The sequence below is a fragment of the Penicillium nucicola genome (assembly GCF_028828085.1).
Source record: "Penicillium nucicola strain IBT 29836 chromosome Unknown utg000003l, whole genome shotgun sequence".
In the NCBI taxonomy this organism is placed as follows: domain Eukaryota; kingdom Fungi; phylum Ascomycota; class Eurotiomycetes; order Eurotiales; family Aspergillaceae; genus Penicillium; species Penicillium nucicola.
The window spans coordinates 1,989,480-2,003,054 of NW_026643127.1; the positions used below are offsets into that span (position 1 = coordinate 1,989,480).

General features: G+C 47.2%; 3 protein-coding genes across 3 annotated transcripts; all 3 read left to right on the plus strand.

Annotated features, from left to right (window-relative positions):
* Nucleotides 1-289: 289 nt before the first annotated feature.
* Nucleotides 290-8,099, plus strand: N7511_004313 (uncharacterized protein; the record flags this gene model as incomplete). The annotated part of the gene is made up of 2 exons (XM_057126738.1): nt 290-3,262; nt 3,450-8,099. 2 exons carry the CDS (start codon nt 290-292, stop codon nt 8,097-8,099), a joined length of 7,623 nt encoding a protein of 2,540 aa, XP_056985628.1.
* Nucleotides 8,100-10,748: 2,649 nt separating this feature from the next.
* On the plus strand, nt 10,749-10,943 carry N7511_004314 (uncharacterized protein; the record flags this gene model as incomplete). Its single annotated transcript, XM_057126739.1, has 1 exon — nt 10,749-10,943. The coding sequence occupies one exon, from the start codon at nt 10,749-10,751 to the stop codon at nt 10,941-10,943; it is 195 nt and encodes a 64-aa protein (XP_056985629.1).
* Nucleotides 10,944-12,584: 1,641 nt separating this feature from the next.
* On the plus strand, nt 12,585-13,562 carry N7511_004315 (uncharacterized protein; the record flags this gene model as incomplete). Its single annotated transcript, XM_057126740.1, has 1 exon — nt 12,585-13,562. One exon carries the CDS (start codon nt 12,585-12,587, stop codon nt 13,560-13,562), a length of 978 nt encoding a protein of 325 aa, XP_056985630.1.
* Nucleotides 13,563-13,575: the final 13 nt, after the last annotated feature.

Sequence of the window (13,575 nt, forward strand, 5' to 3'; positions counted from 1 at the left end):
AAGCCCTTGAGTCGTTCATACAAAAGAGCTCGCAAGAAAATAAAGAACCTTGGAATTTTTTGTTGAATATGTTGAAAAATTGGGAAGAAGTGGATAAGCAAGGTGCTGTGTGCCAAGAGACCCTTGCTCGGATCATTTCAGATCTTAAAAAAAACGGTATGCTCCAGTTGTGGATTGTGGATGATGAAGATCAATCCAACTGACGAAAATAGGGGCGGCTGCTCTATACATTCGGGCTCAGAATTGTGGCTGGGTGGCATATTACGATAAAGGCTGCGACAAAGTCATCATGGATTCATTTGAAGCATCACCTCGCGCAAAGGACGTGATTTCTGCGCCGGGGAGTCTTGTTCGCCAGTTCGTTGGCAGAAGTGTGGCCATCCCAGGTAGCATGTTGGGGGATGCTAGGTTTTGCATGGAACTTTCAAGAAACCTAGCACGCCTATCGGCCGAAGACGTGGAAGAAATGATGTCTAAATCTTCCAAGGCTGGAAAATCAATTCCCGAAGAACGGGATACTACTCACCCGGGTCTTGTCACTGAAGGGTTGATGACTCAGCTGTTGGCTTTCGGTGAAGTTAATGGGGAGCTTTCCTTTGCCAAGAACACGCGAGACGAGGTCAACTGGAGAAGTAGCAAGCTTCCTTGGAGAAGATCTCCTCATTGGCTTGTGCTGCGAGTTGCACTCCAGACAGTGCTTCAACGCGCTCTTCCTGATGGAGACGGGTACAAGCAATACAAAAACTTTATGCTCTATTTTTCAGCTGAGCTAGGTCATCTCGCTACGCTTGTTCGACCTGTTGTTCCTGCGGATGCTTTGGAAATAATACGTGCCAAGATATGTCGACGAATCCTGAAGTTGAAGGAAGGAGCCTGCGATTTCGTCCTGCAACACTCGCAGTCGGCGGAGACCATCATACGAGCTTCTTTAGAGGATATTCAGCAGGAAATAATCAGTGCAGGTGCGATGCCAGTACCGAAAGGATTTTCTTGCGCCCCAGAAGATTTGCAGATGTCGCTCAAGAATTCCAGAGAATACTTGAATTCTGCTATATCCCGTGCTCCTGCTAATACTGAACAATCATCTTTCGATCGACGCTACGCAGCACGCAATCAAATGAATAGGGCTGGGCTACCCACTTTAGAAAGTGGAGACCTTATCTCCTTGGCAGATTTTGAGTGCTGGGTGAAAGATGCAATGGAGACCAATTCGTATCTTCGCGACAGAGAGCCTTCAGAGCATCTGTGCTGTTTGCTGGGAGACTTGCTTCAAACATATTCAGAGTTCGCAGTCGAAGCATACAGTGACAGTCCAGATGCGATGTCCGCTGCAATTGTCTGTATAATGGAGTTGTGGATCTTTCTTGATAAGATGTGCATTGTCATCTGTCCACTCCTAGGAACTTATTCACCTGAAATACCTAGCAACATTCTTGAATCTTTGCTCTTACCACAGCGCTCTGAAATGCGACGAGTCAATAATATCGAGGCTTATATCCTTTCCAGATACCAAGGACGGGTAGCCGGTGCCCCAAGCATATTTTCTGACCCCAACTCGCAAGGGTTTGCTGCTGCTTACTTTGACGATTCTGGAAAACATCACGGGCTACGCGAGCGTATAGAGCAACATGCGCGTGATAGCACTGAGAGTAAGAGAACAGAGTGGCGGAACAAGTCTCAACAGCATAAAGAACTTCTGTGTCGCGCTGATCAAACTCCGCACCAGTGGGACGTTGATTCGCGTGGCAATGAATATCATTCTAGATCCTGCCAGCGCTGCTCCATCGAGAATCATGCCGGGAATCTCAGTATTGATGTTTACGAATGGCCACTTCCAAGGTGTGAGGAGATCCTCAAAACAGTTATCTTCGAGTTGGATTGCCCAAAATGGTTTCTGAAGTGGCGCGATATCACTTGGAGACTGGTCCATGACTTCGGTCGGGTACAAGTTGAAAAAGGACCCAACGTGCAGCAGAATCTGCTCTTTTACAAAGAAACGAAACAATTCTGCGTGAGCTGGGGCCAGCGCCTTACCCTGGGATCAACAGCAAAGTCATGGAAGAGGTCTCACTACAGTAGTCGTCAATTCCCTGTAGCTTTTGAAGACATAACGCCGCTAAATGCGTTCCAGTTCCGGCTTCTCGACAGCGAAGACAACAGCTGGGTAGGAGACCAAGAAGAATATTCTTCGTTTAAACGTTGGTGTATCTTTAAGCTCCCTCCGGGGCCGTACACTTGCCTGCAACACACAGTGGATTCGTTCCTGCATTCGGAGAACCAGATCATTGCGGATCAGCAAACCTGTCCTTCTGAATTGAGCTTGCATGAATTCGTCGCTTTTGGCTGTCTTCGAGCGGGGCCCAGAGTGCAATGGTATAACATGGTTCGTGAACTAGCGTCACCTTCTCTCGCAATGAATGAGGAAGCGATATGCATTTTGTTCCGGCAAGCAGCCTGGGAACTCAGCGGCCCATGCCCTGGTTCAGATCTCAGAGAGGCTCACGTAGCATTTACACAGGATGGCTTAGGTATCCGGCTGTTGGATTGCTTGAACCAAAAGCTCGGCTTTATTGAGGCCAACTGGAACGAACATCATACTTTGCACACGCTGGTCGTTCTGGGCCTTCGCACCCTTAGTTTGTCGGACATTTTCTCAACTGTTGAACGAGCGGTAGAGTTTTTGCGTCGATGCCGAAAGACCGCTTTAAAATGGTGCGAGGACCTTGCCGCTAACCTGTACACACAGACAGACGCACAAAGTGAAGCGCAGCAGTTGCTTATTGTCAAGGTAGGGGGTATATGTCAATTGACGTACGCGGTAGAACCGCAGCACTGTCCACTTCTCCTCGACAACCGTACAGACCTCTTTCATTTAACGCGGTCCTCAATTCTGGTTTTCGAGAATTCGCCTCGCTCGCATGTGAACGTGCCATCTGGAGTTGCAAACAGCCTCATCTGGACAACTAAAATTTTGCACAATATCGAAGAACATACTCGTCATTTGATTGAGGCCGATCCATCAGGCTTCAACGAAGCAATCAGCAAGAGCGTGTATGATCTGCAGATTGCGTCTGCTTGGAATTCATGTCTGGGAAATGCGTCACGATGGGTTACCAATGAAACAAGTGCGGAATCCCAAGGAAGCTCACAAGTGATCCACTACAACCTACTTAGTGGAGAGCTTCTTTTGGCAAATTGTCCTCCTGGACGTCTTCCTCGGGAGTATACCAGCCTACCGTTATTTCAGCGGATTTTTGGCAACGTGAGAAACCCTTTCCACCTCCTATTTCCGGTCTGGTATTAATACAAATTCAACATAGCGAACCCTTACGGTGCTACCATCGAATTTGAATGGGTCAACATTCATGTCAACTGCCCAGTATGAGGGATACTCTGTAAGCTTATTGCGCCTCCGTCGTGCGAGCGTGAAACTGACCTTGTTTACGTAGCTCCACTTCTCGATGGATGAGAGTGAACTTATCATTAAGGCGCGAGCAAAGCATCAGATATTTCAGCTCATCCCGCACGAGAGGCTAGCTGGAGACTTCCCAGAGAGTCTAGTCTCTAACTATGTGCATTGGCTTGATTTGGAAAGTGAGACGCTCGAGTTTCGTCCATTAGAGCACACATGGACTCCGCAATCGACAAATTGGCGGCTTTCGCTTGGACGAACACCAGGAAAAATATCTACCATGACATCCGGCCACCAAAAAATGGTTGATAACAATAGCCAGCTATTCAAAATGGTGGCAGGTGTTCTCGGAGTATTAGATGATCCTCATCACATACATGTCATTCAGGCGCGAAAAGATGATGACGAAACAGTCGAGATCCACTTGGTCAGGCTTCGACTGAAGTTCTTCATAAACCAGAATGGAGTTCTGGAATCCCAGGAATTCAATGCAAAGGTTGACCAAAATCAAGACATAGGTTGCTTATATGGCCTGAAGAACAAGCTTGTTCTTCTAGACTGTGGGACAAGTTGCCGCTCTGTCTTGATACCGTATGGTGGTGTTCAGCTGTTCAAAGTCAAACGCCAAACTGTCGTGACAGTCAACCCACCTGAAGAGCCTCGCCTCAGATGTTTCCACTACTCGTTTGATGAGCACCTCAAAGTGCTACAGGGATCATACGATATGTTAGAGATACTATATCTAGCATATATGCATGCAGTCACAAGCTATGTTCTTCCTGACCCCGCAACGGAACGGTCAGGAACAGCAGAGGCCATTCGCATCTTGCGTCAGGCATGCCTGAAAACCTCGTTTCCACTCAACTCCGAGACAGTTGAGCTCTTGAAACATATCGCAGCTCTTACTCCTAGGCGTCGCTACTATCCTGATCATGTGAAATCTATGCAGACAGTCTCGTGGAATAGTGAGCTTGGCGAACTAGCTCAACATGACGATTTTCGAGCACTGGCACAAGAAATCGTGGAGAGTGGTAGTAGATTGAGTACTCTCCATGGACTGAGTCACACTGAGTGCGATACAATGGCCAAATGCTACGAGAAGCGTGGGGATCCTCACCTTCTCGAAAGAGCCCGTTCTCGAAACTCGGATATGTTCTACTCCGGACTTGGAGGGGGCTTAATGCACCAAATGCCTCAGTCATCGTTTTATCACGGTCGAGATTGCGAGTTCCAGAGTAAGCGAAGTCAACGCGTCTACAAAATTGCAGCCCTTGTGAGAAGCTGGCGGCCGTGTCTATCGCAGCGCGTTGACCTTCTTGGAAGCGTCGGAAGTTGGAAAAACGTCCGGCCAGCAGGACCCTCTCTAAAGCAGGCTACTTGTACGGAACTTCTGCGACTGTCCTTTAGAGACGCATGGGGCTCTCTGTATGAGCTTTGCCGATCTAGTGATCAGGTAAAAGACTCGTACAGCCTCCTGTCTCTCTTTTGCACAATTGCATTTGCCGATAAAGAAGAACAACTCATTTATTCACTTTTGGCTGTCGCAATTTCCGGCCAATTCAAGGACCTGACTATTCCTCCCATTGGGCAACAATCTCTTAACATGCAAATGGGCGAGTGTTTTGATGAAGAACAGATCAAACGAGCGATAGAACGAAACTATAGTAATCTCGTGCATCCCGGTCTGGGTACAAATTCCAAAGCACAAAAGCGAGCTGCTAAAGACCGACAATCGAAATATGATCTACAGAGAGAGACTGATGTAAAAACTTTGTCCGACTCTGTCAAAAGCCAATGGCCCTGCGAAATACCTCAGTTGCCGGAAATTGAAAGGGTCAATCAAAGGGGAGCATCGGAAGCATGTTCATTTCTGTGCACGCAATGGTACCAAAATCGCCAGTTTTTAATCTTTCTTCGCTCGGTGCAAGAGAGGCTCAATACTATCAAAGATGAAGCGCCCGTGGCAGACTTAGAAGTTCCTTCCACACCATCGCGAGATTCGCCTGTCCTGAACCGTCAGTTTGTCCCACCTGGCCTTTTAGACATTCTGTCAGCATCCAATCCGGCCAACCTGCCGACAGAAAGTCCACCTCTCGTATTCCATCGGCACCTTATCCCTCAAAGATTTAATGACGACACAAACACAGAGCTTCGTTCTTTGATAACTGACTTTCGGAACAATTCAAATTTGTGTCAACGCGAGCTTGGAGAAGGGCTTGAGGAAAGCTTAGAGTCTCTGGAAAAAGCCAGCTTGCCTTGCTCTTCTCCGGCGATGCCTGTGGAGCGAAGCGTCATTGTCGGATATTTTGACTTCCAAAGGAATCAGAGAAACGCCATTTGGAAAGCTATTAAAGAGACATTGAATTCAACTGACCGCGACTGGGAAAAGGTTGCGGCAACAGTTTTGATGACGCACGTTACCAGTCACTCAATACTGTCACTTCTCGCGACGGAGCGCTGGCATTTGGTACCTGAGGCTTGGAAAAACAGCATTGTGATGTTTGCAAAAAGTGTCAATTCCTTACGCCGGGCTGATCGCCTTTTGAGTTGTTATGATCGGCATGATATTGATGGCTTTTACAAAGAAGCAGAGAGTGTTAGTGGGGTAGGGTGGGAGACTCTGAAATACCCAGATTGGCTGCTTTTTGAGATTGAAAATAATCTCACCATCCGGAAGACCCAGACAGATGTAACCTTCAGTATCATCAGCCCAGAATTCCAGTCCAATTCGGTCATGCAACTGAACATGGGTGAAGGGAAAACCTCTGTCATAACACCATTGGCTGCTTCGGTTCTTGCGGATGGTGGGAATCTGCTTCGGATTTTTGTTTTGAAGTCTCTCTTGCGGCAGAGCGTGAATCTTCTCTCTCAACGCCTCGGTGGAATGCTGGGCCGGCGCATTTACCATATACCGTTTGCAAGAGACACCCCTCTGGACACAACTACTCTGGATCAACTGCGCGAAACTTATGTTGAATGTCAGAGACAGAGGGGGATAATGATAGTATTACCGGAGCAAGTCTTGTCATTTCGCCTTGTCGGTTTGGACTTGATGAACAGAGATCCAGCTCTGGCTCCTCAAGCGATAGACTTAGAAAAATGGCTTCAGTCCAACTGTCGGAACATCATCGACGAGAGCGATGAAGTCCTTGATCCTAAGTTTCAACTTGTGTATACTGTTGGCAGCCAGCAGACAGTGGACGGGCACAGCGATCGATGGGATATCATCCAGACGTTGCTTGCATTGGTTGATAGGCAAGCCGAAATGATACACTCGGAAGACCCAACTTGCTTGGATATTGAACGGAGTGGCGCTCGCTACCCGATACTCCATTTTCTGAGGCCAGAGGCAGCTGATGAAATAATTGCGAAGATTCTAGATTTGATAAATGATGAGGGGTTGCCAGGCCTGCCAATAAATCAGTGGGCTGGGCGAGTTCGCAGAAGTGCTTTGGATTTTATCCGCTTCATTGACACTACAAACGGGTGTAGGAACATCCTTCGCGAGACATTCCACGATAGCGTATTCATGCGCAAACTGCTTGTCTTGCGAGGTCTGCTAGCTCATAACATTCTGAAGTTTACGCTGGCTGGAAAGCGCTGGTTAGTCGACTATGGGCTCCATAAATCCCGTTGTTTGATGGCTGTTCCATTTCGAGCCAAAGGTATCCCTTCCGAGAACGCGGAGTTTGGCCATCCTGATGTTGCTATCACGTTGACTTGTCTGGCCTACTATTATAATGGGCTCACAGCCGAGCAAGTACGGCATTGCTTCACGTTGCTAGGAAAGGAGAATGATCCGTCAGCCCAATATCACGATTGGATTTCTAACGGCCTGACTAGCCTTCCCGCAACGCTGAGGGCAATTACTGGAGTGAATCTTGAGGATACACAAACTTTCTGCGGAACCCTCTACCCACATCTGAGATTTCAGAAGGGCATCATAGACTTCTATCTCTCGCAGGTCGTGTTCCCAAAGGAGGCCAAGGAGTTTCCGCAGAAGCTCTGCACTTCTGCGTGGGACGTACCTTCGCAGAAAGACCAACCACTCACTACTGGTTTTAGTGGGACGAATGACAACAGATTTCTTCTACCGAAGTCGTCGCCTCAACGTGATCTATCTCATCTGCTCCATACAAATGCCATGGTCCTTGGCTGTCTTTTAAGGGACGAAAATCGCGCGTGTATCTTAGCACAGGATCAGGGAGGCCGACAGCTTTCTACAACTCACCTCATTGCTTTGGTCAATTCCCAGTGTCCAAAAGTGCGTGTGATCATAGACGTCGGGGCGCAGATTCTGGAGTCTAGCAACCAATGGGTTTCCACTCACTGGCTTTCCACTGCTAATGATGCAGACGGGGCTATTTTCTTCGATGAAAATGACGAGCCTGCAGTGGTTGATCGTGAGGGTCGCGTGGAGAGATTACTGTGCTCGCCTTTTCGGCAAAGGATGCATAGATGTCTGATATTTTTGGATCAGCAGCATGCGCGCGGTGTTGACTTAAAACTTCCCTCCTCATATCGGGCCGCTGTGACCCTCGGGCCTCGTTTGACTAAAGACAGACTTGTTCAAGGTGAGTTTATTTCGCTGAGTGTGTTTTTAAATGGGTGGCTCAATATCCTGACTTTCGTAAAGCATGTAGCAGAATGCGTGGCCTTGGTATTGGCCAGTCTATTGTATTTCTAATACCCCCTGAAGTCAGCCATATCATGCAGGGAGGAGATGATCTAAAGACCTCGCTCGACGTGATTCGATGGGCACTCAGGCAAACTTGCGATACACTGGAAAGCTTAAAACCACTTTGGGCTTCACAGGGCCTTCAACATTACAAGAAAAACAGATTGTGGAGTATGCTCATAGAGGGCAGTCAACCCGCAGAGGATGTCGTGTCTTGCATTCAGGAGCCCGAAGCGCAAACTTTGTCTCAGCTTTATGATCCTTCTGACACTCCCAGGTCCTCAAGCCTGAACGATTATATAGATCCAAGTGATCGCATCGTACGTGAGCTTCTCTTGACGCAATCATCACCTACCAGCGGGCGTGCAGGTGGCTCCACTCTACACGAAGAGCAGGAGCGTCAAATTACTCACGAAGTGCAGAGAGAACAGCAAGTCTGTCGCCCGCCGAAGCAAAGTCCCCTTCTTCATCGTATACATGAAGACATTCGTCACTTTGTGAAGCATGGGAAATTTCCGGAAAAGGGAACAACTGCGACCTGCTTGGCATTTGACGGCCTTCATAAGACCTCTGCTGGGCACTTCAATCTACCACAATCCTTGGGCTCTCGACTTTATACTTCGAACGATTTTGTTAAAACAGTCAAAAGGGCTAAAGGCACAGTGGACGACCAGTTTTTGAAGCCTGTTCACTGGATATTGTCTAATATTCATAACCATGACCTGTTGCTTTTGAGTCAACACGAGGTCAACGAGCTTCTGCCTGATATCAGGATTTCAAAACATACAAATTTGCATGTCTATTCTCCCAAGACAAGTAAAACCATGCAATCTTTTGATGATCTCACCTTCCTCACCATCGGTGAAAGACGCAATGAATGGCATTGGCCACGTGAGATAATTCAAGACTTGGCACTCTTCTCAGGGAACCTTTACTTCGATTCATTCTTGGCATATGAAAGCTTCCGGCACTTTTTGGGTCTGGTGGCAGGTTCCTGCAGCAATATACCAGAGGGCCAAATCTCGAATGAAGGATTTGTTGACGAGGAAACGCGACGACTAGTTGGCTGGCCCACACAATCTCCATTCCAGTGCAGCCCTTTGCCTTTTCTAAAAGCACTTTTCAACATGAGAAGCAAAGGGCATGGATTTTCCCAATCTCACATTGGTATGATTCTAGATGTTAGGGTACTGACGGCGACTCACTTTTAATTCTGAATTTGGTATTTTAATGTATGTTTCAGTTTAAGACTAAAGCTCCGCTTTCCACTTGACGCGATCGTTGTCTTGAAAATCTTGTCGCGATCTTGAATGTTAAAGAATGTTTCAGACCAGGATCTGACGTTGCTCTTTGGTCATAGTTGATTTTAATAAGAGATCGACAGGCAACAAGTGCAGAAAATTGCTACCGTGGTTTTTTCTTCTCTTTCATTTATGCAGTAGGCAGTCCTGGGTTGTTCCACAACCGGTGACAGGTAAATGGGGGCGTGTTATGACATGCGGTAGTTCCATTCATGGGGTAATAGGTTTGCCAGAAGTTGCTGCAAGACGTACTGTTGTAACTCAACTGGTCTTTTTGGGAGTACCACGAGGTGAAGTTATTAGTCACGGATATATCCAGCTGTTCCTGCTCTATCAATGTACGGTTAAGTTGGAAACTGCGAGAAATGTACCCGTTCGAGATGTTTCGTGCCAGGACCGAATCAGTGAACTGCGTAACACCAATATCTCCGGTACAGTTAGGTAGTTTCCAGGCAATGAGCTGAAGTGGAGCAGAAAGCATCTAAAGCCCGTCAGCGAAGCAGCAGAAGGAACCTTGAATTTACTACATTGGTGGCCGGCTGAACGCCAATGTCAGAGTTTGGCATAGTCGCTACGGTGGTGGCTATAGCAAAAGTGAGCTTTGCTGCTGGTATTATAGATTTCATGGTCAACAAACGAGGATAATGCGAACGACCGGACTAGGGGACTGCCCAATTTATATCACGATGATAATGACGTCATATTCACATTCGATCGGTTTGAACAGGGGATCTCACTCCAGAAATAACAGTATCAGCTTTTTGCACTTGCACCAAGGCCTTGAGCCAAGAAGCGGAGGGCCAGGAAGTATGGGATTTCCTTCGTGTTGGACGCGTTTGGGCCTCAAAAATGCGGTTCGACCGGGTTTTCAACCGGTCGGGAACAAGCAAGCAGAGTTGAACGGTGCCGTTTGCACATTGTGAAGATATTTTTCCTTTACTTACGTTCAAGTTAGAAGACAAGTTTACGGGTAGCCACCTATTGAGCGTTTTGCTATGTTCCACAGATGCAATATGATTTGCGTGCGATGAACGGTATCGCTTGACTTGAAAACCCCTTCCATGGGCTATTATCTAACTCGCTCTATTTTCGTATATTTCATAATCCGTGCTACTTCAGGATCACCATTTCCTGAAAGCCTTCATCTCATTTTTCTGCACATACAATTATGAATTGGTTTATTGGCACCAAATTGTGGGTGGTTGCAAAGTATGAGCATGAGGAGCTCATGATTTATGCATCCCATGTACTGATAACTTCCTGAGTAACAGACGCAAGAGATCTTTATGTCCCTCGAAATATTCCCAAAACGAAAGCAGTCCAGTTCCTGTGGACTGTGCTAGATCTACAAAACCAAATGGAAACACCAGCCTACCCGAGCTCGGCACACTTCGCTGCCAGCTTTGCCATGGTCGGCGGTCATCCTCCTATCATATCAATCACTCAATATATCCCTCAACTTCCCCTGGAGAAGGGATCTGCTCGCGAAGGCGAACTGGCTGTGCGGCGAAGAAAGCCAGGGTCCAAGTCTCCCATGGCACCCTCCCGGTGATACATGAACTGCCGGCAGAAGATATGGTTGCTAACGCGCTGCAAAGCCGACAAGTTTGCTGAGGTCGCGTCATTCGAAGCAGGCGAACCGGACTGGACACTTGGTACGCTTAAGGGGATCTAATCAAGGAGTTGGAAGTTCAAATTTTGGTGTTGTGATTGTGGACTATCTGTGCCCCTGTACCAGTTTACTTTCTACCCATTCCGAATGGTTGCTCATTTCAACTTTTTTTGGTTTTCGAATTGTTTTCTACGGGGATGAATACTGTAGCTTTCGGCTGTCCGCTGGAAATCGTCGTTCTTGGCGAAATACCTTATTCTCCCCTGCTCCTGAGGCTTCTTGTGGTGAAGCCTGGCTGGCAACTGCAGTTTTCGAAGCTGCCAGGCTCTCCGCCGGACTCATATCGGGATCGAAAATGGTCAGTCGAAGATTTCTTCCAGTATGTGGTCGTACAGACTTCATCGCAGCCTCACGTATTGGCGGGACTGCGCATACTGCATAGGCTGTCGGTAAGGTAGCGTAGTTTTTCTTTCTTTGACACGCGACGGTGCATGTCGAACTGGGAACACCTACCCGCCACGGCCTTAGCTCCGCATCGGTTGTGAAATGGATTCTCGTCCTGAACCAGTGACAAAGGCATCCCGACTTCCGCAATCCTGATATCAACTGGACCCTAAGAGCCCAGGGTAAACCACGCACAAAGCATGCCAACACCCCTCAGGCGATTCCTAGCCCGTCATATAACTATGGCAGTGGTTAAATTGCAGAATCATGGTATCCTGACACATCTTATCGTTGCACTCCATAGACGCAGTGGGCGTTTGCCCGTAAGCATTTCATCTTACCTCGTCAGCAGACACCGCCTTAAAAAGGCGCTTACCTCCTAGAGGGGATATTGTTGTGATATGAGGCTTGTACAGACCAGGAACCAGGCCGAGCCATCGGATTTAGTCCCGAAGTATGTATACGAAGAATCAAATTGATTGGAAATCGACTTGATGTTCTCGTTCTATATGTATGGCCTCATGTTTTCTCTGAATAAATAATCAATTCAAACCTCTGAACTGCGACAGATATATCCGAGTTGAGGGCAATACATGTTCCCTCAGTTTTCACGAAACTCGATTAGGAAGCGCTTCCAGTCCCTGCGTCATAATTATGACTGATGTGTCTGTTCTCTTGGACCTTGTCGGCGAATGGGGTTGCTAAATTTCTTTGATTGCTTACCAATTTTTTTCTCCTTTTAATTTACTAGTCTCAGCCGTTGCTGCATTCTCGAAAGCCATTCGTCTCTGACAAGTGTGGTTGCTGGTACCACTTGTTGGGTTTGATACGATAATTGGGAATATATGCTGAGTTGTGATAGTGCAGCTCCACACAATGAGACAGAAACCGTCTGAGCTTACAGCACCTATTTTTTCAAGATCATTGTGCTAATTTGTCTCTAGAAGCTCATTTTCCCACATAGTACCAGGGCTATTCTCGACACTAGTGGACACTGCATTCTTTTCACAATCCACTTTGAAACCCGGAATAGTCAGTAGTACGCAAGCAGTTCATATACACAGTGCCTCACCAGAAGTGACTCCAGAACTCGTCTTTCCATATTCAGGATCACACCATGAAGACGTGTTTTCTAAAATGCTTTCGGAACCAGAAGGTGGCAGCATAGTACGACCTTCTTCCATGCAGGAACTACCATCAACAATGCCAAACCTCGTCCCTCTGGGTTATTCTTCCGGAAAGACGATTCCAGCAGATGATTATGAGGCTACTGGGTCATTGATGCCTTGGGAAGGCAGACATGGTGCGACTGATGTAACCGAGCAGCTTACTGAACCATTATCTTACATTACCACATCGGACGGTGATGTTCTCAATAATGGCGCATATAAGACTTGGATGAGTGAAACCTTGTTTCCATCGGCAGGGTACATCGTGGGTCTCACAGAAGATTCCAGCAAGTCCTCCGAAATACATCAACTTCAAGTACCTATGACCGAGCTGAAAGAATATTTACCAGACAGCTCCCTGAAGGAACCTTCAGATGGGTCTTACCACGGACAAACGATAGCCAAAATCACTGCACCCATTTCAGCAAAAGTAACCAAGGCTGAAACAAGGTCTCATGGCATTTCTGCTATCCCTTCCAGGGGGAGCTTAAGTCTCAGTAGAACCTTTCAGGCATCTACCAACTCGCAGTACGTGCTGGAGAGCCTTGGGTGGTATGTTGCTGTCCAAACATCTTCCTCGAGCGATCAAAGAGTCACACAAGGTCCGTCAGCCATACAATATTCCACCACAAATCATTCTATCATTTCTTCATTACCTGTCACTTCAACTACATTGGCTGAAAATGATGTTGACTTGGACGGAAGCAAAGCATCCCGAAATCTTTCGAAGCAAAGTCTTCAATACATTTTGGGGACCGTGTTCGGCGCCGGTGTGGTCATTATTTGCATTGTTTATCTACATCGACCTTGCTACCGGTACATGCGTCAAGCCAGGAGAGGCACAATCCTGATTGCGCATGTTCCAGAGGGGGAGGACGCGAACAGACTAGTTGATTGTCAAGGTTTAGACCGGCTGGAAGTTTCGCGTTTCTCTTTAGACTCATAGTATGTATTTAACG